Source organism: Manihot esculenta, chromosome 9 (genome assembly GCF_001659605.2).
Source record: "Manihot esculenta cultivar AM560-2 chromosome 9, M.esculenta_v8, whole genome shotgun sequence".
Lineage (NCBI taxonomy): Eukaryota > Viridiplantae > Streptophyta > Magnoliopsida > Malpighiales > Euphorbiaceae > Manihot > Manihot esculenta.
The window spans coordinates 13,975,050-14,000,070 of NC_035169.2; the positions used below are offsets into that span (position 1 = coordinate 13,975,050).

Sequence of the window (25,021 nt, forward strand, 5' to 3'; positions counted from 1 at the left end):
CTTTCATTGGAGACACTTTTAGCAATACCCAATTACCTTCCTGGAACTCTAACTGCTTTCTGCGAACGTCTGCATAACTTTTCTGTCTGCTCTGAGCTGTTCTGATTCTTTCTCTGATCATGGGCACCACTCTACTGGTAAGCTCTACTAACTCTGGCCCTGCAAGAGCCTTCTCTTCTACCTCTTCCCAGCAAACAGGGGATCTGCACTTCCTCCCATACAAAGCTTCATAAGGAGCTATCCCTATGCTAGCATGATGGCTGTTATTGTAGGCAAACTCCACCAAAGGTAGATGTTGCCGCCAAGAACCGCCAAAGTCTAACACACACAGTCGAAGCATATCTTCTATGGTCTGGATGGTCCTCTCTGACTGTCCATCAGTCTGTGGATGGAAAGCAGTGCTAAAATCCAATCTCGTGCCCATCGCACTCTGCAGACTTCGCCAAAATCTGGAGGTAAACTGAGGTCCTCTGTCTGAAACTATGGACACTGGAACTCCATGTAATCTCACTATCTCATCCAGATACACCTGTGCTAACTTATCCACAGCATAGTTACTCCGAACTAGAAGAAAATGAGCAGATTTCGTGAGTCTGTCCACAATCACCCATATAGAGTCTATCCTGTTGGCCGTCGCTGGTAAACCCACTACAAAATCCATAGCTATGTTCTCCCATTTCCATTCTGGAATCGGCAATGGGTTAAGCATTCCGGCTGGTTTCTGATGCTCTAGTTTCACCCTCTGACAAACCTCACAGGCTGTCACAAACTGCGCCACTTCTTTCTTCATGGCTGGCCACCAATAGACCCTTTTCAGATCTTGGTACATCTTGGTGGATCCTGGGTGAACACTATATCTCGCATTATGAGCTTCCCTCATAATGTCTTCCTTCACACTGCTCCTATCTGGTACACAAAGTCGACTCCCATAACGGAGGATCCCTTTGCTGTCAAATCTTAACTCTGCACTGTTGCCTGACTGAACAGTCCTGGCAATTTTCATCAACTCTGGGTCCTCGTACTGTTTCTGAGCTATCTGCTCCAGAAACACAGGTGTCACTCTCATCTGTGCTATCAATGCACCTGTACCAGACAACTCTAGCTGTAACCCCTCGTCGAAGAGCTTGTAAAGCTCCATCACAACTGGTCTCCGGTCTGCTGCTATATGGGATAAACTACCTAGTGACTTCCAGCTTAGGGCGTCTGCCACAACATTCGCCTTACCCGGATGATACTGAATCTTACAATCATAATCACTGAGCAATTCTACCCATCTTCTCTGCCTCAAATTTAGCTCTCTCTGACTCAAGATGTACTGTAAACTCTTATGATCGGTGAAGATCTCACATTTAACCCCGTAGAGGTAATACCGCCACATCTTGAGTGCAAAAATAACTGCTGCCATCTCTAGGTCATGGGTGGGGTAATTCAACTCGTGCTTCTTCAACTGTCTAGAAGCATAAGCTATCACCCTATCATTCTGCATCAAAACACAACCCAATCCCACTCGAGATGCATCATAGAACACTGTGAAATCCTCATTACTAACAGGCAGAGCTAACACTGGTGCTGTTGTCCATCTCCTCTTGAGCTCCTCAAAGCTCTCTTCACACTGGTCTGACCAGACAAACTTTTGGTTCTTCTGAGTCAATTTGGTCATAGGAGCCGCTATCTTTGAGAAGTTCTGAACGAACCTCCGGTAGTAACCTGCCAGTCCCAGAAAGCTTTTAATCTCAGTCACTGTCGTGGGTCTGGGCCAGCTAGCTACAGCCTCTATCTTCTTGGGATCTACCTCAATACCCTCTGCTGATACTACATGTCCCAAGAAGGACATGCTCCTCAACCAAAACTCACACTTCGAGAACTTGGCATACAAACCATGCTCTCTCAGTGTCTGCAGAACTATCCTCAGATGCTGGGCATGCTCCTCTGCATCTCTGGAATACACTAGTATATCATCGATGAAAACAATGACAAAGTGATCCAGAAACTCACTGAAAACTCTGTTCATGAGATCCATAAATGCTGCAGGGGCGTTAGTCAACCCGAACGGCATCACTAAGAACTCATAATGCCCATATCTCATTCTGAAAGCTGTCTTTGACACATCTGTCTCTCTGACTCTCAACTGATGATATCCGGATCTCAGATCTATTTTAGAAAAACAACCTGCTCCAGCTAGCTGGTCAAATAGATCATCAATCCTAGGTAGAGGATACCTATTCTTGGTAGTGACCTTGTTCAACTGTCTATAGTCGATACAAAGTCTGAGTGATCCATCCTTCTTTCGGACAAAGAGCACTGGAGCACCCCAAGGTGAGGTACTAGGGCGGATGAAACCCTTATCTACTAATTCCTGCAACTGTTTTTTTTAACTCTTTTAACTCTGCTGGTGCCATCCTGTAGGGAGGAATAGAGATAGGTCTGGTATCAGGCAGCAATTCTATTTCAAACTCTATCTCCCTACCAGGTGCTAGTCCTGAAAGTTCGTCTGGGAAAACATCGAGAAACTCTCGGACTACTGGTACTGTGGCTGGTTCCCTAACCTGACTATCTAGCTCTCTCACATGAGCTAGAAACCCCTGACAACCCCTCCTAAGCAAACGACGAGCCTGAAGGGCTGAAATCAAACCTCTGGGTGTACCTCTCCTGTCTCCTCTGAAGACACACTCTGACCCATCCTGGTCTCTGAGCCTAACTATCTTCTCTCTACAGTCCAAAGTAGAACTATATGCAGATAGCCAATCCATCCCAAGAATGACATTAAAATCTGTCAAGTCTAGAACCACAAGGTCAGCTGGAAGGCATCTACCCTCTATGAACACTGGACTGAAACGACAGACTGACACTGCCACTGATGGATCACATTTAGGTCCATTGACCCAGAGAGGATACTCTAACTCAGAACTGATCAAACCCAACCTCTCTATGGCTCTCGAAGCAATAAAGGAATGAGAAGCACCGGGGTCCATCAAAGCATACACATCTGAACACCCAATGATGAGATTACCTGACACAACTGTGTTCGATGTGTTAGCCTCCTCCTGTGTCACAGTGAAAATCCGTGCTGGGGCTACCGGATTTCTACCTCGGGAACCTGCTGCTGAAGTAGAGGCTGCCCCTCTCCCTCTACCTCTGTCACTACTCTGAGGCATGACTGGAGTTGCTGGCTGTACAACTGGCTGTACCACACTGCCTGAACTCATCTGCTGGGATGGTGCAAAAGTCACCTGAGGACAATCCCGAGCAATATGCCCTTCCTGTCCACATCTAAAACAAGCTGTACATCCCAACCGGCAAGCTCCTCCATGTGGTCTTCCACATCTTCTGCATACTGGAGCTGTGCCAGAGCTAGAGCTGCTACCTATTCCCAGACCTGACTTGACTTTATTCCAGAACTTACTCTTTGTTCCTTTTGCTCTATCCCATTTCTTGCTGCCTGAACTGGGGGCCTTAGAACCTGAAGCCTGTGCCTTTGACTGTTTCTGAATATTGGCACTAGCTTCCATTTCCCTGGCTGCATCCACTATAGTGTGGAAACTCTCCTTTTCTGCTGGAAGAATCAAGGAAGAATACCTGGGATGCAGTCTCATAGTATATCTCCTTGCCTTCTTCTGATTAGTATCATAGGCTTTGTAATACCCGGCTAGACTCCGGTATCGGAATTCCTACCGTCCGGTGGAATCTCGGATGTCGGAGACCTCTAGAAGGGTAAAACCATGTTTTCATGAGATGTTTTAATGCTTTTGATGATTTTAAGTAAAAAGAAAATGAGTTTTTGAATAAGAACAACCTTGGAGGAAAGCTCAGGTTCGGCCGCCGAACATGCATGCGTTGTGGGTGTGCTTTAGGCCCCCGAAAGCATAAGTGAGGGAAGTCCAGGTTCGGCCGCCGAACCTCAAGTTCGGCCACCGAACATGGCATGCATGCGGAGGCACATTCGGCCCCCGAACGTGGCCTGGCCAGCCACTATAAAAGGGTCCCTTAGCCGAAAACGGGCGAGTTTTCCCCATTTTCGGCCAAGGTGAGCTCTCCGCTGCCCCTCACCGATCTTTGGTGCTCTTCCTCTAGATCCTTCAAGTTTTTCACTTGTTTTAACTTTGTTTTGAAGATTTGAGCTTTTGAGCAAAGTTTTGGAGCTTTGAGGTTCAAGAACTCAAATCTCTCCCAACCCCAAGTTTGGTTGCCTCTACTCTCGATCTTCAAGAGGTAAGAGTCGATCTCTAGCTTATATTATGTTTTAAGCAAGTTTTATGAAGTTCATGGGGGTAGAATGCATGTTTAGGTTTTAGTTATGTTTATGGGTATAAATGTATGTTCATGAACAATGTGGCTTGCAAATGCTTGTGTATGTGTGTTGTAGTTGGGGTTTAAGTTAGTTTGAGACCCCTAGGAGCTTGTGTGCATGTTTTGGTTGAGCTAAATGCATGATGGTATGAGTTTGAGGCTTTTGTGCATGTTTGAACCAAGTTTCTGCCATTTGGGAGAAACCAGGTTCAGCAGCCGAAGGGACTTTCGGCCGCCGAACCCTCTTGTAGAGGCAGCCTTCGGCTGCCGAAGCTTGCCCCCGAAAGGAGACTTTCGTCTCTGTCTGGGAGTTTCGGCCGCCGAAAGTGCCGCCGAACATGCATGAGTTTTGCCTCTGTCTGGGAGTTTCGGCCGCCGAAGGTGCTGCCGAACCTGCCTGACTTTCGGCTCTGGAGGGACTTTCGGCCGCCGAACCTGCCGCCGAAAGTGCCCTGTCCAGCCTTCTTTTGCATGTTCTTGCATGGATGTTTTGAGATGTTTTAGGGGGTTTTTGGGGGATGTTTTTAGAGTTATGTTATAGTATGTTGGTCCCTCATTTGAGTCCACCTGTGTAGGTTTGGACCCGAGGAACCGAGGACCCCAGCAGTGAGTTCAGCTGCTTCTGTGTCTGTCAGAGCTAGCCAGAGGTGAGTGGAATGACTCTTATGGTTTTAAATAAATAAATAAATCAGTTTTGAGCATGTTCATGCATCACGGATGCCATGTGATATTCTAGGATGTTTGCATTAGAAATCACGAATATGTCGCATTGCATAATATGTTGATGATGTGGATGAATGTTGAATGATCCATTAGCCCTCATATGTTATGACATGATGATATGATATGGAAGTCCAGGTGTGGCCTGCACTACGCCCCTGGCACTATGTAAGAGAAAGACCGGATGTGGCCTGCACTACGCCCCCGGCATCATGGATTATGTATGTTATGTTATGTTATGTATAAGAGAAAGACCAGGTGTGGCCTGCACTACGCCCCTGGCATGATTGGATTATGTAGAGGGCTAAATGGTGACAAGTTCATCCTTGATATGATTATTTGTGATGTGATGCATTTCATGTTATCATATGTTTTAAATGCTTTACTATTCTGCTCACTGGGCTCTAGTAGCTCACCCCTCTCCCAAATTCCTTAGGTTTGCAGGTACGGGTTAGACAGAGAAGTCAAGAAGAGTAATGAAGTCTTATGTATGTAATAGTTAGATAGTGGACATGACAGGTTGTATAATGATGTATAGATATGTAATGTAAGGATATTGAGATTATAAGTGTGCTTGACCATAGTTTAATGTAATCCCTTTTGAAACATGATCTTAATGTTATTGATGTCCATGTTTAGCCAACTCAACTCTTGTTATGCCACCCATTGGGGGCATTGATGAGATCCCTCAGAGGGGTCAAGTTTATGATTATGTATATGTTCAGTGCATGCACAGGTTGAGTTTGGTGGATGATAGAATGTATGAAAGAAAAGTTTTAAATTTTTATGTATGATTGTTGATCATGTATGGGATTAAACAGGTTTACAGGTTGCATGTCAGGCTTGCTACGGGTCCCGGCGGCCTTAAACAGATCTGGATCCTAGCGCCGGTAGCAGTCCGATTTTCGGGTCGTTACAGGCTTGACCCACATACTGAAGCAAATCCTGGAACTTATCTGTGAATTCATCAACACTCATTTCGTCTGTCTGTCTTAACTGTTCAAATTCAATTACTTTCATCTCCCTGGAGCTATCAGGAAAAGCCCACCCTGCAAACTCATTGGCGAACTCTCCCCACGACATGCTGTTCATCCTGGGTTCCACATAATTCTTGAACCATTCTCTGGCTTTCTTGTATTTAAGTGTAAACCCTGCCATCTCAATGGCTCTACTATCATCACCGCCCAACTCACTGGTTATCATCCTAACTGATCTGAGGTATTCAAATGGATCATCTCCCGTGTTATATTCAGGAGCATCCAATTTCAAGTACTCCGTCATTTGTACCTTACCTCCAGATGAGCTAGGTTGATGTCTGTCAACACCAGGGGCTACTGGTTCTGGTGGTGGTACTGGGTCATTTAGCTCTGGGTGTGCTGCACTTGGATGGGTAGGGGAAGGTGGATACATAGGATATGGTGGGTAATAATGAGGATAAGGCATATATGGCATGTAAGGAGGATATGGGACAAAACTAGAGTACTCCGACATACCTCCCATCGGATACTCTGGGTCCTGCGGAAAGGCTAGATAGCCAAAACCTGAGGCCTGAGCGCCACCCTGCGACTCTCCCATACCTTCCTCAAATCTGCCTACACCCATACTATCATCTCTAGACTGATCAATCTCCATAGCCTCCCTCCTTTCCTCTGATCTTCCTCCCCTAGCTGTTCCCCTTCTGCTCTCGTCCACAGACCTTCTAGGGTCTATTGACGTACCTTCCCTGCTAGATCTCTGAGACCGTGCCCTCAGCAATGCAGGAGGACGAGCAGCTAGTCTCTCACTATCTGGTGGGACTCCAGTCAATCGAGCTGATCGACGAGTTCCTCTCATCTTTACGCTCTGGAAAACAACACAGAATATAGCACTTAAGCACATGAACAGCACATATCAATAAGGCACATGCATTGTAACGACCCCAAAAAGGACCGTCACCGGCGCTAGGATTCAGGTCGGCTTAAGGCCGCCAGAACCCGTAGCAAGCCTGCTATACTCTCTGTGTACCTGTAAACCTCATACATGATCATACATTTTCTGTGAAAATAAAACTCTTTGCTGAACCAAGGCTTAACCTGTGCATGCACTATCTCTGTACTCTGTACTCATGTACTCTGTACTCTGTATCCCTGACTAGAGCTTGCTCTAGATGGGTGAACTCATACCTGTTAAGCCTGGTTTTCACATACAGGAAAACATATATACATATATAGATCATGTACAAAACATACATCACTAGGTCAAGCAACAACTATTACATCTCTTTAATATTACATGTCCACTCTAAGCTATTACAGATCTCTTTACTTTTTCTGTACTCTGCTGGACTGTCCCTGTACACTGTACACTGAACCTGCAAAACTGGGGTTAAGGGAGTGGGATGAGCTCTATAGCCCAGTGAGTAGAACAGTAAAACATCTCAGTAAAATATGATCTCATGGAATGCACCATATCACAGACAAGCCACATCAAGAGTAAACCTGTCACCACATAGTCCCAGTAACTCTGTGCCAGGGCGTAGAATCGAGCACCTGGTCTTCCTGTCATATATATGTATATGTGTATATAACACCTCTGTACTTACCATTGCCAGGGCGTAGTCAAAGGCTCCTGGACTTTACTATATACCTGCCAGGGCGTAGTCAAAGGCTCCTGGACTTTGCTATACTTGCCAGGGCGTAGTCAAAGGCTCCTGGACTTCCTGTCTGAGACTATTGGATCATTCAGCATTCACTCACATCACCAAATAACGATGCAATGCAACATATTCGTGAATACTAATGCAATCAACCTATGGCATAAACATGATGCATGAGATATGCTAAAAGCAGTTTGTAGTTCAATTAAAAGTCATCAGTTTAGTTCCACTCACCTCTGGCTATCTGGACTGACTGACTCTGCAGGCTCTGAACCTCTGGAGCAGTACTCACTGCTGCTCTCTCTGGTTCCTCTGGTCTGTACCTATATAGATAGACTCAAATGAGGGACCAAACTAACGTAGCAATACCTCTATTAAACTTCCCAAGACTCCCCTTAAACTCACTCAACTATCCATGCAAAGCATGCAAAAGAAAGCTGGACAGGACACTTTCGGCGGCAGGTTCGGCGGCCGAATGTCCTCTCCAGAGACGAAACTCAAGCACCTTCGGCGGCACCTTCGGCGGCCGAATCCCCCAAACAGAGCCGAACATGCAAACACTCGGGGGCAAGCTGTGGTAACCAAGTCACCATGCAGGAGGTTCGGCGGCCGAATGAACCTTCGGCTGCCGAACCTGAGTTCATCCAGAACTCAGCTTCAACGGCAAACCATCTCCTCCTTCTCTTCAACACTTTCTAATATGCATCCTTCACGTAGTCAACACACATATTGTTCACAGGGGTCCAAAACTAGCTAATAACCCCAAACAACAAAACAACCATAACACATCAACATGTATACATACATAAATCATCAAAAACTACCATGAATAACCTAAGCATGCTTCTCCTTCCTTAACCCTTCAGAAAACATATAAACAGGGTCTAAAACTGCCCTTACCTCTGGAAACAGGAAGATACACACACTGAACAAAGGAAAAACAGATCAACCTCTCTTCAAACTCTCAACATCTCAAAAGCGTAACTTTTGTTTCTCTCAACTCTCAACACCTTTGCAAGCACCTCAAACTGCTGTAAGAACAACCAAAAACATGTACAGATGAGTCATAAGAGACGTGGCCATTCCATGGCAAGAATCTGAGGCCAACACTTGTCAAAAAACATGACTCAGCTCACTAGCCAACTCAGCTTCGGCTGCCCAATCGCATGCGAAACCATGCAACATTCGGGGGCCGAACTTGAATTTCGGAAGCCGAACATTGGGCACTTTCGGCGGCCAAACTCATCTTCGGCGGCCGAACTTGGCTCCTCTGCCTTGGTTCATTTCAACTCAAAACTCAAAACTAAAGAACTGTAAAACCAGAAAACACCTCATAATACTGAGAAAACATAACTCCTACCCTTCTATAGAATCCAAACACCCCGGATCCCACCAGACAATAGGAATTCCGGTGCCGGATTCTAGCCGGGTATTACATTCTTCCCTCCTTAAGAACATTCGTCCTCGGATGTTCCTAAAACATACAAAAACAAAGCACGAGGAGGAAACTAACCTCAAAACAAATATGGATACTGCTGGAGCATAGACTCCCGCGTCTCCCATGTGCACTCTTCTAGATTATGGTGGTTCCATAAAACTTTCACCATCGGAATCTCCTTGTTCCTTAGCTGTCTGATCTGTGTGTCCACAATCCGCACTGGCTGCTCTATATAGGTGAGATCTGTATGAATCTCCACCTCAGGCTCACTCAGAACCTGATTCGGATCTGACACAAACTGTCGTAGCATAGAAACATGAAAGACCGGGTGAATCCTCTCCATAGAAGCAGGTAAATCCAGCTTATACGACACATTTCCGATCCTCTGCACCACCTCAAAGGGTCCAATGTACCGTGGAGCCAATTTACCTTTCTTTCCAAACCGAACCACTCCTTTCATTGGAGACACTTTCAGCAATACCCAATTACCCTCCTGAAACTCTAACTGTTTTCTGCGAACGTCTGCATAACTTTTCTGTCTACTCTGAGCTGTTCTAATTCTCTCTCTGATCAGGGGCACCATTCTACTGGTAATGTCTACTAACTCTGGCCCTGCAAGAGCCTTCTCTCCTACCTCTTCCCAGCAAACAGGGGATCTGCATTTCCTCCCATATAAAGCTTCATAAGGAGCCATCCCAATGCTAGCATGATGACTGTTATTGTAGGCAAACTCCACCAAAGGTAGATGCTGCCTCCAAGAACCGCCAAAGTCTAACACACATAGGCGAAGCATATCCTCTATGGTCTGGATGGTCCTTTCTGATTGTCCATCAGTCTGTGGGTGGAAAGCAGTACTAAAATCCAATCTCGTGCCCATCGCACTCTGCAGACTCCGCCAAAAGCGGGAGGTAAACTGAGGTCCTCTGTCTGAAACTATAGACACTGGAACTCCATGTAATCTCACTATCTCATCCAGATAGACCTGTGCCAACTTATCCACAGAATAGTTACTCCGTACTGGAAGAAAATGAGCAGATTTCGTGAGTCTGTCCACAATCACCCATATCGAGTCTATCCTGTTGGACGCTACTGGTAAACCCACTACAAAATCCATGGCTATGTTCTCCCATTTCCACTCTGGAATCGGTAATGGGTTAAGCATTCCGGCTGGTTTCTGATGCTCTAATTTCACCCTCTGACAAACCTCACAGGCTGTCACGAACTGCGCCACTTCTTTCTTCATGGCTGGCCACCAATAAACCCGTTTCAGATCCTGATACATCTTGGTAGCTCCTGGGTGAACACTATACCTCGCATTATGAGCTTCCCTCATAATGTCTTCCTTCACACTGCCCCGATCTGGTACACAAAGTCGACTCCCATAGCGAAGGATCCCTTTGTTGTCAAATCTGAACTCTACACTATTATCTGACTGAACAGTCCTGGCAATTTTCATCATCTCAGGGTCCTCATGCTGTCTCTGAGCTATCTGCTCCAGAAACACAGGTGTCACTCTCATCTGTGCTATCAACGCACCTGTACCAGACAACTCTAGCTGTAATCCCTCGTCAAAGAGCTTATAAAGCTCCATCACAACTGGTCTCCGCTCTGCTGCTATATGGGATAAACTGCCTAGTGACTTCCGGCTTAGGGCGTCTGCGACAACATTCGCCTTACCCGGGTGATACTGGATCTTACAATCATAATCACTGAGCAATTCTACCCATCTCCGCTGCCTCAAATTCAGCTCTCTCTGACTTAAGATGTACTGTAAACTCTTGTGATCAGTGAAGATCTCGCATTTAACCCCGTAGAGGTAATGCCGCCACATCTTAAGTGCAAAGATAACTGCTGCCATCTCTAGGTCATGGGTAGGGTAATTCAACTCGTGCTTCTTCAACTGTCTAGAAGCATAAGCTATTACTCTATCACTCTGCATCAATACACAACCCAATCCCACTCGAGATGCATCACAGAACACTGTGAACTCTTCATTACTAACGGGCAGAGCTAACACTGGTGCTGTTGTCAATCTCCTCTTGAGCTCCTCAAAGCTCTCTTCACACTGGTCTGACCAGATAAACTTCTGGTTCTTCTGAGTCAATTTGGTCATAGGAGCTGCTATCTTTGAGAAGTTCTGAACGAACCTCCTGTAGTAACCTGCCAGTCCCAGAAAGCTTTTAATCTCAGTCACTGTCGTGGGTCTGGGCCAGTTAGCTACAGCCTCTATCTTCTTGGGGTCTACCTCAATACCCTCTGCTGATACCACATGTCCCAAGAAGGCAATGCTCCGTAACCAAAACTCACACTTCGAGAACTTGGCATACAAACCATGCTCTCTCAGTGTCTGCAAAACGATCCTCAGATGCTGGGCATGCTCCTCTGCATCTCTGGAATACACTAAGATATCATCGATAAACACAATGACAAAGTGATCCAGAAACTCACTGAATACCCTGTTCATGAGATCCATAAATGCTGCAGGGGCGTTAGTCAACCCGAACGGCATCACTAAGAACTCATAATGCCCATATCTGGTCCGGAAAGCTGTCTTAGGCACATCTGCCTCTCTGACTCTCAACTGATGATACCCGGATCTCAGATCTATTTTCGAGAAACAACCTGCTCCAGCTAGCTGGTCAAATAGATCATCAATCCTAGGTAACGGATACTTATTCTTGATAGTGACCTTGTTCAACTGTCTGTAGTCGATACAAAGTCTGAGGGATCCATCCTTCTTTCTGACAAAGAGCACTGGAGCACCCCAAGGTGAGGTACTAGGGCGGATGAAACCCTTATCTACCAAGTCCTGCAACTGTGCTTTCAACTCTGTTAACTCAGCTGGCGCCATCCTGTAGGGAGGAATAGAGATAGGTCTAGTACCTGGCAGTAATTCAATTTCAAACCCTATCTCCCTATCAGGTGGTAGTCCTGGCAAATCGTCTGGGAACACATCGAGAAACTCTCGGACTACTGGTACTGTGGCTGGTTCCCTAACCTGACTATCTAGCTCTCTCACATGAGCTAGAAACCCCTGACAACCCCTCCTAAGCAAACGACGAGCCTGAAGGGCTGAAATCATACCTCTGGGTGTACCTCTCCTGTCTCCTCTGAAGACACACTCTGACCCATCCTGGTCTCTGAGACTCACTAACTTCTCTCGACAGTCCAACGTAGCACTATATGCAGATAGCCAATCCATCCCTAGAATGACATCAAAATCTGTCAAGTCTAGAACCACAAGGTCAGCTGGAAGGCATCTACCCTCTATGAAACACTGGACTGAAACGACAGACTGACACTGCCACTGATGGGTCACATCTAGGTCCACTGACCCAGAGAGGATACTCTAACTCAGAACTGATCAAACCCAACCTCTCTATGGCTCTCGAAGCAATAAAGGAATGAGAAGCACCGGGGTCCATCAAAGCATACACATCTGAACACCCAATGATGAGATTACCTGACACCACTGTGTTCGACGTGTTAGCCTCCTCCTGTGTCACTGTGAAAATCCGTGCTGGGGCTACCGGATTTCCACCTCGGGAACCTGCTGCTGAAGTAGAGGCTACCCCTCTCCCTCTACCTCTGCCACTAGTCTGAGGCATGACTGGAGCTACTGGCCGTACAACTGGCTGTACCACACTGCCTGAACTCATCTGCTGGGATGGTGCAAAAGTCATCTGCGGACAATCCCGAGCAATATGCCCTTCCTGTCCACATCGAAAACAAGCTGTAGATCCCAACCGACAAACTCCTCCATGTGGTTTTCCGCATCGTCTGCAGACTGGAGCTGTGCCAGAGCTTGAGCCACTACCTATTCCCAGACCTGACTTGACTTTATTCCAGAACTTACTCTTTGTTCCTTTTGCTCTATCCCATCTTTTACTGCTTGGTGTGGGGGCTTTAGAACCCGAAGCCTGTGCCTGTGACTGTTTCTGAATATTGGCACTAGCTTCCATTTTCCTGGCTGCGTCTACTATCGTATGGAAACTCTCCTTTTCTGCTGGAAGAATCAAGGAAGCATACCTGGGATGCAGTCTCATAGTATATCTCCTTGCTTTCTTCTGATCAGTATCATAGGCTTGACCCACGTACTGAAGCAGATCCAGGAACTTATCTGTGAATTCATCAACACTCATCTCATCTGTCTGTCTCAATTGTTCAAATTCAATTACTTTCATCTCCCTCGAACTATCAGGAAAAGCCCATCCTGCAAACTCATTAGCGAACTCTCCCCATGACATGCTGTCCATTCTAGGCTCCACATAATTCTTAAACCATTCTCTGGCTTTCTTGCATTTTATTGTGAAACCTGCCATCTCAATGGCTCTCCTATCATCTGCTCCCAATTCACCGGTGATCATCCTAACTGCTCTGAGGTAATCAAATGGATCATCTCCTGTGTTGTATTTAGGAGCATCCAATTTCAAGTACTCCGTCATTTGGACTTTACCTCCAGATGAGCTAGGTTCATGTCTGTCAACAACAGGGGCTACTGGTTCTGGTGGTAGTACTGGTTCATTTGGTTCTAAGTGTGCTGCACTTGGATGGGTAGGGGAAGAGGGATACATAGGATATGGTGGGTAGTAAGGATAAGGCATATAAGGCATATAAGGAGGATATGGCACAAAACTCGAGTACTCCGACATACCTCCCATCGGATACTCTGGATAGCCAAAACCTGAGGTCTGAGCACCTCCCTGCGACTCTCCCATACCTTCCTCAAAACTGCCTATACCCATGCTATCATCTCTAGACTGATCAATCTCCATAGCTTCCCTCCTTTCCTCTGATCTTCCTCCCCTAACTGTTCCTCTTCTGCTCTCGTCGACAGACCTTCTAGGGTCTATTGACGTACCTTCCCTGCTAGATCTCTGAGACCTTGCCCTTGGCAATGCAGGAGGACGAGCAGCTGATCTCTCATTCTCTGGTGGGACTCCAGTCAATCGAGCTGATCGACGAGTTCCTCGCATCTTTCCTTTCTGGAAACACAACATATAACATACCACTTTAGCACATAAACATCACATATCAATCATATACATACGACACTCATGGCATATCATAGCAGATAGGACTCAAGACCCTATCCTAGTGGACATGATTTCCTATTGTGCTTGACCACTTCTAACCTGTCTGAGCCCAACACTGTCTCTATAGGTCCGATCATGTGAACCTAGGGCTCTGATACCAATCTGTAACGACCCCAAAAAGGACCATCACCGGCGCTAGGATTCAGGTCGGCTTAAGGCCGCCAGAACCCGTAGCAAGCCTGCTATACTCTCTGTGTACCTGTAAACCTCATACATGATCATACATTTTCTGTGAAAATAAAACTCTTTGCTGAACCAAGGCTTAACCTGTGCATGCACTATCTCTGTACTCTGTACTCATGTACTCTGTACTCTGTATCCCTGACTAGAGCTTGCTCTAGATGGGTGAACTCATACCTGTTAAGCCTGGTTTTCACATACAGGAAAACATATATACATATATAGATCATGTACAAAACATACATCACTAGGTCAAGCAACAACTATTACATCTCTTTAATATTACATGTCCACTCTAAGCTATTACAGATCTCTTTACTTTTTCTGTACTCTGCTGGACTGTCCCTGTACACTGTACACTGAACCTGCAAAACTGGGGTTAAGGGAGTGGGATGAGCTCTATAGCCCAGTGAGTAGAACAGTAAAACATCTCAGTAAAATATGATCTCATGGAATGCACCATATCACAGACAAGCCACATCAAGAGTAAACCTGTCACCACATAGTCCCAGTAACTCTGTGCCAGGGCGTAGAATCGAGCACCTGGTCTTCCTGTCATATATATGTATATGTGTATATAACACCTCTGTACTTACCATTGCCAGGGCGTAGTCAAAGGCTCCTGGACTTTACTATATACCTGCCAGGGCGTAGTCAAAGGCTCCTGGACTTTGCTATACTTGCCAGGGTGTAGTCAAAGGCTCCTGGACTTCCTGTCTGAGACTATTGGATCATTCAGCATTCACTCACATCACCAAATAACGATGCAATGCAACATATTCGTGAATACTAATGCAATCAACCTATGGCATAAACATGATGCATGAGATATGCTAAAAGCAGTTTGTAGTTCAATTAAAAGTCATCAGTTTAGTTCCACTCACCTCTGGCTATCTGGACTGACTGACTCTGCAGGCTCTGAACCTCTGGAGCAGTACTCACTGCTGCTCTCTCTGGTTCCTCTGGTCTGTACCTATACAGATAGACTCAAATGAGGGACCAAACTAACGTAGCAATACCTCTATTAAACTTCCCAAGACTCCCCTTAAACTCACTCAACTATCCATGCAAAGCATGCAAAAGAAAGCTGGACAGGACACTTTCGGCGGCAGGTTCGGCGGCCGAATGTCCTCTCCAGAGATGAAACTCAAGCACCTTCGGCGGCACCTTCGGTGGCCGAATCCCCCAAACAGAGCCGAACATGCAAACACTCGGGGGCAAGCTGTGGTAACCAAGTCACCATGCAGGAGGTTCGGCGGCCGAATGAACCTTCGGCTGTCGAACCTGAGTTCATCCAGAACTCAGCTTCAACGGCAAACCATCTCCTCCTTCTCTTCAACACTTTCTAACATGCATCCTTCACGTAGTCAACACACATATTGTTCACAGGGGTCCAAAACTAGCTAATAACCCCAAACAACAAAACAACCATAACACATCAACATGTATACATACATAAATCATCAAAAACTACCATGAATAACCTAAGCATGCTTCTCCTTCCTTAACCCTTCAGAAAACATATAAACAGGGTCTAAAACTGCCCTTACCTCTGGAAACAGGAAGATACACACACTGAACAAAGGAAAAACAGATCAACCTCTCTTCAAACTCTCAACATCTCAAAAGCGTAACTTTTGTTTCTCTCAACTCTCAACACCTTTGCAAGCACCTCAAACTGCTGTAAGAACAACCAAAAACATGTACAGATGAGTCATAAGAGACGTGGCCATTCCATGGCAAGAATCTGAGGCCAACACTTGTCAAAAAACATGACTCAGCTCACTAGCCAACTCAGCTTCGGCTGCCCAATCGCATGCGAAACCATGCAACATTCGGGGGCCGAACTTGAATTTCGGAAGCCGAACATTGGGCACTTTCGGCGGCCGAACTCATCTTCGGCGGCCGAACTTGGCTCCTCTGCCTTGGTTCATTTCAACTCAAAACTCAAAACTAAAGAACTGTAAAACCAGAAAACACCTCATAATACTGAGAAAACATAACTCCTACCCTTCTATAGAATCCCAACACCCCGGATCCCACCAGACAATAGGAATTCCGGTGCCGGATTCTAGCCGGGTATTACATGCATATTCATGGCATGTCATAGCATGAAACAGATAGGACTCAACACCCTATCCTAGTGGACATGATTTCCTATTGTGCTTGACCACTTCTAACTTCTATGAGCCCGACACTTTCTCTATAGGTCTGATCATGTGAACCTAGGGCTCTGATACCAATCTGTAATGACCCCAAAATGGACCGTCACCGGCGCTAGGATTTAGGTCGGCTTAAGGCCGTCAGAACCCGTAGCAAGCCTGCTATACTCTCTGTGTACCTGTAAAACTCATACATGATCATACAGTTTCTGTGAAAATAAAACCTCTTTTCTGAACCAAGGCTTAACCTGTGCATGCACTATCTCTGTACTCTGTATTCTGTACCCTGTACCCCTGACTAGAGCTTGCTCTAGATGGGTTAACTCATACCTGTTAAGCCTGGTTTTTCACATACAGTAAAGCATATATACATCTACAGATCATGTACATAACAAACATCACTATGTCAAGCACATTTCTAACTTTATACACCACTATTACATCTCTTTAATATTACATGTCCACTCTAAGCTATTACAAATCTCTTTACTCCTTCTGTACTCTGCTGGACTGTCCCTGTACACTGTACACTGAACCTGCAAAACTGGGGTTAAGGGTGTGGGATGAGCTCTATAGCCTAGTGAGTAGAATAGTAAAACATCTCAGTGAAATATGATCTCATGGAATGCACCATATCACAGACAATCCACATCAAGGGTAAACCTGTCACCACATAGTCCCGGCAACTCTGTGCCAGGGCATAGAATCGAGCACCTGGTCTTTCTGTCATATATGTATATGTGTATATAACACCTCTATACTTACCATTGCCAGGGCGTAGTCAAAGGCTCCTGGACTTTGCTATACCTGCCAGGGCGTAGTCAAAGGCTCCTGGACTTCTCTATACCTGCCAGGGCGTAGTCAAAGGCTCCTGGACTTCTCTATACCTGCTAGGGCGTAGTCAAAGGCTCCTGGACTTCTCTCAGAGACTATTGGATCTTTCAGCATTCACCCACATCAACAAATAACTATGCAATGCAGCATATTCGTGGATTCTAATGCAAACAACCTACTGTATACTCATGATGCATGTACTATGCTAAATGCATTGTAGTTCTTAATTAAAAGCATTAAGTTTAGTTCCACTCACCTCTGGCTATCTGAACTGACTCTGCAGGCTCTAAAAACTCTGGAGCAGAACTCACTGCTGCTCTCTCTGGTTCCTCTGGTCTGTGTAAGCACATATAAACTCAAATGAGGGACCAAACTAGCTTATGAACAACTCTATGAAACTCCCCAAGAATCCCCTTAAACTCACTCTAACATCCATGCAAAGCATGCAAAGGAAAGCTGGACAAAACACTTTCGGCGGCAGGTTCGGCGGCCGAAAGTCCTCTCCAGAGACGAAACTCATGCACCTTCGGCGGCTGAATCTCTACTTTCGGCAACAGAACCCTTTCGGGGGCAAGTTTCGGAGGCTGAAAGGCACTCCAGAGACGAAAGTCTCTAACCTTCAGCGGCACCTTCGGCGGCCGAACTTCCCTCCAGAGACGAAAGTCCAAAAGCTCGGGGGCAAGCTTGGGCAGCCGAAGCCACCTCCTCATGGGTTCGGCGGCCGAATGTACCTTCAGCGGCCGAACCTAAGTTCATCCGCAACCTCTCGCCAAAAGCACCAAAACCCTCTCAATCTCAACCACCTCAATTCCTCAACTTGCACATACCCAAGTACATGCTCAAAGGGGTCAGAAACTACCTTAAAACCCCAAACACACAACAAAAACAACACAGACACAAGCTTTACTCACAAAATCATCAAAACCTCACAAATAACCCTATTCATGCAACTCTCCCCCAAAACCACATAAAACCTTCAGAAAACATAAAAACAAGCTCAGGATCTTCACTTACCTCTTGAAACCAAGAAGATGAACGATCCTAACGTGGAGTTTTGGAGCAACTCTCCTTCAAACTCTCCAAACTTCACAACTTTGAGTTTTTAGCTTAAAACCTTCAAATACCATAAAAACTACTCAAATCTTTGCAAGATTTAATGAAAACATGAAAGAATACTCACAAAGGACAGGGTCTCACCTCAGAACGTGAAAGAAAACGGTGATGTTTATCCTTTCAACCGACTGAGGGCCATTTATAGGTGGCTGGCCAGATCACCTTCGGCGGCCTATCGTGAAACCGAAAGCCATGCATGTTCGGCGGCCGAACCTCAACTTCGGCCGCCGAACCTGGCTTTTCTGCCTTGGTTCATTTCACTCAAAAACTCATTTCCTTATGCTTTAAAACTATGAAACATACCAAAACATGTTAGAAAAACATCAGTCTAACCCTTCTAGAGACTTCTGACATCCGAAACTCCATTGAAAAGTAGAATTTCGATGCTGGACTCTAGCCGGGTATTACAGACTACTAGTCGAGTTAAGGGAGTGCTTTTGGCTCATCGAAATTTCAGATCCATGGTGGCCCAAAGTCATGCAGTTTACACGAGCTGGATGGCAGGTCACCGACTTCGTCCTTCGCACAAAAAATTGGCCTTCTCGCTTCACCACCATTTTGGCCTCATAAAAGGAGATATTGCCTTCGTGCTTTCTCCTAACTCAATTCAACTTTCGATCCTTTATTTTTATATATTCTCTCTTGGTGTCGTTACCTCTTTTAAACCTGTAATTGTGTTCGTCACGTTGAATGCTGCTCTTACAATTCCTAATCTCAAAACAATCATACTCGACTCTTCCGAGTTTACTGTGGCTAGCTATTTCTATTACTTGAATGCATATCCATGTGGGAATAATTTATTTAGAAGTTCCACACTGTTGATTTTTCAGAATCCCAACCATGTGGTTTACATCTGTTATGCTCAAGCTGCTTGTAGTTAGGCGTTGATACCGGCTATTAACAAATTACTATTGGTGCACATGGTGCTCTTTGTTGCAATTTTCCTTTTTTTTGAGTTGGAATAGTAAGAATCACTCATTTAATAGCATTATGTCCACCTTGACTTCATTGAAGTGTCAAATGCATCATGCAATTGACTATTCTTATAGAAAAGTTAAGCCCTGTCGGTGCTCACTCACACATCATAGTTTACTACTGAGCAATTATAATGCCATAATGCAAGTGAGCAATTGAGGATCCTAACTAATGAAAACTAAGTGTGGTTGTTCTCCTATAAAATGCTCTGGTTTACTAGAGATGTTAAAGCTACTGGCAATAAATATTGCCTAGAGGAGAATCTGGAAAATTAGCTCTTCTGTTCATAATCAGTGTCTCACTAAAAGGACATTACTGTACGGTGCATGGAAATGCATGCTACATCTAGAATTCCTAACCTGTTGGACCTTGATGGCCTAAAACTTAGTTTCTTTAGGCTGGGTGTTGTCCCTTAACTTATTTTTTGCACTCTTGAGCATTACCTGCCTGGCAGTTATTCCTTTGTTGCTGATGCTAGCTGTTTGTGTTCCATCTACTTAAGTTGGTCCTTCAGGGTTTTATAGGTTTGGTGCTTTGAATTGCTCAAGTAGTCTAATTGATGAAGTTAAATATGCATAGACTAATTTAATTACTTTGTAACTGATGTTTCTCTCCCTACAATTTCAGATCCCGGTGCAAGTGCTGATCTTGCTGTGATGCAAGAAGGACTTGCACACATCTTACTTGTCGGTAAAAGGTAAGGTAATTCTTTGATTTATTTGGTTCAGTTGTTTAAAAATAAATAATCACATAAACATGAAGCAACAAAGCCTATAAGGAATGACTTCCACTCTACTTCATATCTTATTTTCTCGAATATTTTTTTTATTGTGTATTTTATGTTAGTATGCCTCTACCCTGCTTCTGAATTCACAATATGTTTCAGGCAAATTAAATACCTGAAGCACTTCTTCACCAGTTCTGATAGATTTTATCCATGTGTAGGCTTTCCTAAAGTATATTGATTTCAGTGTCATTCGTTGTGCGGTGATTGCAAGCCCTGGTTTCACTAAGGTTTCCAATAAATATGCCATTCTCCTCCCCCCCCCCCCTGTTTTCATTCAAATTCCTACTTGCTAATATGGCTTTGATCTCTTGTGAAATGATTTTTTTTCTGCAGGAATATATAAATCGATGACTATGAATAAGAAGGAAAATAGTGAAAGGTTACAATCTTCTACGCAAGTATTTAACATAAGAACCAACTATAGGATGTTAAATTTGATTAATTAAATATATAGAAATTATTTAAAATTTGCAAAATTTCATCTCAGATGGTTGTTCTGCTTGCATAATTCTGAATATTGGTAGAGTTCATGGAAAGTTAATTTCTTTTGCTTCCCCTTTTTTTTCTCTTGTTGTGTTCTCCTTGTCATATTTTTGTCACTAATATTAATTATGAATTATTTTTTGCTAAAAGGTTGGTGGCTTGGGAGATGTTGTGACCGATCTTGGAAAAGCACTCAAAAAGAGAGGACACCTTGTGGAAATTATTCTGCCAAAATATGACTGCATGTAATATGATGGTATTGGCAATTTAAGGGTAGGCTAAATTTTTTTTCCACAATTTATTTAAGCTATTCATCTTGATTGTGAGTTTCAATCACGCAAGTCTTCCTGTTTACTTTATTGAGCCTCAACACCCTGACAAGTTCTTTTGGAGAGGGCAGTTTTACGGAGAACATGATGATTTCTATCGTTTTTTGTTTTTCAGCCGTGCTGCACTTGAATTGCTTCTTCAAGCTGGCAAAAAACCAGACATAATTCATTGCCATGACTAATTTAAAATTTGCTTCTATATGAATGGGTCATTTGATTCTCTGTTTGGAGTTTTCTTGAATATTTGTTATTTTCTTTGTGAATGTGCATCCAATCCTAGAAGTCTTTCATATTTTATTGAATACGTGGGCTGCATAACAAGAATGGTGCCACAGAAAGGTGTACACCTTATTAGACATGCAATATACCGTACCCTAGAGTTGGGAGGACAATTTCTACTACTTGGCTCAAGCCCAGTTGCACATGTATTTCTCTTTATGCTACTGAAAAATATGCAATGCTCTGTATTTTGCATATAATGTTGTCTACAAGATTTTGAGAACAAACACACACAAGCGCGCATGCGAACATATGCATTTGGAGAATGCATTCCCATGGTTGCTTCCTCCTAAAGCATCCAAACACTATTTCAAGGTGCTTTTAGATGCTTAACTGGAAAACAGAAAAAGCATCTCAATTGACTGCCTTACTTGGAGAATCTAAGACAGTATTTTGCAAAAAGAATAAAAAGTCTTGATCACTATGCGTAATGGAAGTAACATGCTTGCTATGTGGACAAACAAATACATATGCAGATAGTTGAATTTATGAAATCTACATGTGATTTCGTGAATGCACACCTTTGGACATGAGCACTGGTTTTCATTTACTAAACTATTATTTTCCTACTCCTCTGTCAGTTCCAAGCTTACTCCTCTCGACAGATACTTTTAGTTTACTTGTTCATTTCTTTTGTAGAGGGAATTTGAGGTATCGCAAATCACTTTCAGAATCATGATCACATTCGGCTGATATTGAAGATGATTAACCTCTTTCTCATTCCATGTTCTGTCATCCCATCTATCTTTGAGCCTTGTGGCCTTACACAGGTAAAGCTATCAATATTGCCTATGCAAATTTTCTAGAATGGCAAATAACCGAGTATTCACTCCTAGTCCAATGATATCTGGTGGATTTGAGAGAGATATCTTTATAGATCTCACTTTGAATCAGTGACCTAGTGAACATAAATTAATATTTTAGGATAATTCTTGGGGCTTCAGGACTCCGGGGGACTTAACATAAGATTTTATTCATAACATATGTGACGTGCTTTTTGCATATTCAACAACTTTCCTGAAATTATTTACAAGTATCATGTGTAACGACCCGAAAATCGGACCGCTACCGGCACTAGGATCCAGATCGGCTTAAGGCCGCCGGGACCCGTAGCAAGCCTGACATATAACCTGTAAACCTGTTTAATCCCATACATGATCAACAATCATACAAAAAAAATTTAAAACTTTTCTTTCATACATTCTATCATACACCAAACTCAACCTGTGCATGCACTGAACATAGCCATAATCATAAATTTGACCCCTCTGTGGGATCTCATCAATGCCCCCAATGGGTGGCATAACAAATGTTGAGTTGGCTAAACATAGTCCTCAATAAACATTAAGATCATGTATCAAAAAGGGATTACAATATACTATGGTCAAGCACACTTCTAACCTTAATATCGTTACATTACATATCTATACATCATTAAGCAATCTGTCATGTCCACATTCTAACTATTACATACATAAGACTTCATTACTCTTCTTGACTTCTCTGTCTAACCCGTACCTGCAAACCTGGGGAATTTGGGAGAGGGGTGAGCTACTAGAGCCCAGTGAGCAGAATCATAAAGCATTTAAAACACATGCTATCATGGAATGCATCACATCACAACTAATCATATTAAGGATGAACTTGTCACCATTTAGCCCTCTACATATTCCAATCATGCCAGGGGCGTAGTGCAGGCCACACCTGGTCTTTCTCTTATACATAACATAACATACATAATCCATGGTGCCGGGGGCGTAGTGCAGGCCACGTCCGGTCTTTCTCTTACATAGTGCCAGGGGCGTAGTGCAGGCCACATCTGGACTTCCATATCATATCATCATGTCATAACATATGAGGGCTAATGGATCATTCAACATTCATCCACATCAACAACATATTATGCAATGCAAAATATTCGTGATTTCTAATGCAAACAACCTAAAATATCACATGGCATCCGTGATGCATGAACATGCTCAAAACTGATTTATTTAATTAAAAGCATAAGAGTTATTCCACTCACCTCTGGCAAGCTCTGACACTGACTGAAGCAACTGACTCACTGCTGGGGTCCTCGGTTCCTCGGGTCCGAACCTACACAGGTGGACTCAAATGAGGGACCAAACAACTAGAACATAACTCTAAAAACATCCCCCAAAAACCCCCTAAAACATCATGAAACAACCATAGAAGGACATGCAAAGGAGGCCTGGACAGGGCACTTTCGGCGGCAAGTTCGGCGGCCGAAAGTCCCTCCAGAGCCGAAAGTCAGGCAGGTTCGGCGGCCGAAACTCCCAGACAGAGACGAAACTCATGCATGTTTGGCGGCACTTTCGGGGGCAAGCTTTGGCAGCCGAATGCTGCCTCCACAAGAGGGTTCGGCGGCCGAAAGTCCTTTCGGCTGCCGAACCTGGTTTCTCCCAAAGGGCAGAAACTTGGTTCAAACATGCACAAATGCCTCCAAACTCAAACCATCATGCATTTAGCTCAACCAAAACATGCATACAAGCTCCTAGGGGTCTCAAACTACCTTAAACCCCAACTACAACACATCAAACACACATTACAAGCCACATTGCTCAAAAACTCATAAAAAACCCATAAACTCAACATAAGCTTACTCATGCATTTTCTACCCCATGAACTTCATAAAACTTACTTAAAACATACAATGAGCTTAAGATCGGCTCTTACCTCTTGAAGATCAAGAGAGAGACGACCTAAAACTCGGAGGTGGGAGAGATTGGGTTCTTGAACCTCCAAGCTCCAAAACTTTGCTCAAAAGCTCAAATCTTCAAAACAAAGTTAAAACAAATGAAAAACTTGAAAGATCTAGAGGAAAAACATCAAAGATCGGTGAGGGACGGCGGAGAGCTCACCTTGGCCGAAAATGGGGAAAAAGCTCGCCCGTTTTCGGCTAAGGGACCCTTTTATAGTGGTTGTCCAGGCCACGTTCGGGGGCCGAATGTGCCTCCGCATGCATGCCATGTTCGGCGGCCGAACTTGAGGTTCGGCGGCCGAACCTGGGCTCCCCTCACTTATGCCTTCGGGGGCCTAAGGCTCACCCGAAAAGCATGCATGTTCGGCGGCCGAACTTTGAGTTTCGGCGGCCGAACCTGAGCTTTTCCTCCAAGGTTGTTTCTATTCAAAAACTCATTTCCTCTTTACTTAAAATCATTAAAAACATTAAAACATTTCATGAAAACATGGTTTTACCCTTCTAGAGGTCTCCGACATCCGAGAATCCACCGGACGGTAGGAATTCCGATACCGGAGTCTAGCCGGGTATTACATTCTCCCCCCCTTAAGAACATTCATCCCCGAATGTTCCTCAACTAGCACATAGCATGGCATACACATAACATACATGCAAAGCACATAAAACTCACAGGGAATTAACCTCAGAAAAGATAAGGGTATTGCTGGAGCATAGACTCCCGTGTCTCCCAGGTGCACTCTTCAATATTGTGGTGGTTCCATAGGACTTTCACCATCGGGATTTCCTTGTTTCTCAGCTTTCTGATATGGGTGGCTATGATCCGCACTGGCTGCTCAACATAGGTGAGATCCTCTTAGATCTCCACATCAGGCTCACTAAGAACCTTGCCCGGATCTGACACAAATTTCCTCAACATTGAAACATGGAAAACCGGATGGATTCTTTCCATTGAAGTAGGCAAATCTAGCTTGTACAACACAT

General features: G+C 44.3%; 1 protein-coding gene across 8 annotated transcripts in view; it reads left to right on the plus strand.

Moving 5' to 3' along the window:
* Positions 1 to 21,939, plus strand: part of LOC122721271 (protein PELOTA 1-like) — an 83,678-nt gene extending 61,739 nt beyond the window's left edge. For 3 of the 8 annotated variants that reach the window (XM_043959521.1, XM_043959520.1, XM_043959523.1), the window contains one exon: positions 21,052 to 21,938. In XM_043959521.1, coding sequence (XP_043815456.1) covers positions 21,052 to 21,204 — 153 coding nt within the window. In that variant the 3' untranslated portion in view covers positions 21,205 to 21,938. Of the gene's footprint in view, positions 1 to 20,860; positions 20,996 to 21,051 lie in introns of those variants that run through there. The other 5 variants (XR_006351892.1, XR_006351891.1, XM_043959522.1 and 2 more) reach the window with 5 other exon arrangements.
* The last annotated feature ends 3,082 nt before the right edge of the window (positions 21,940 to 25,021 follow it).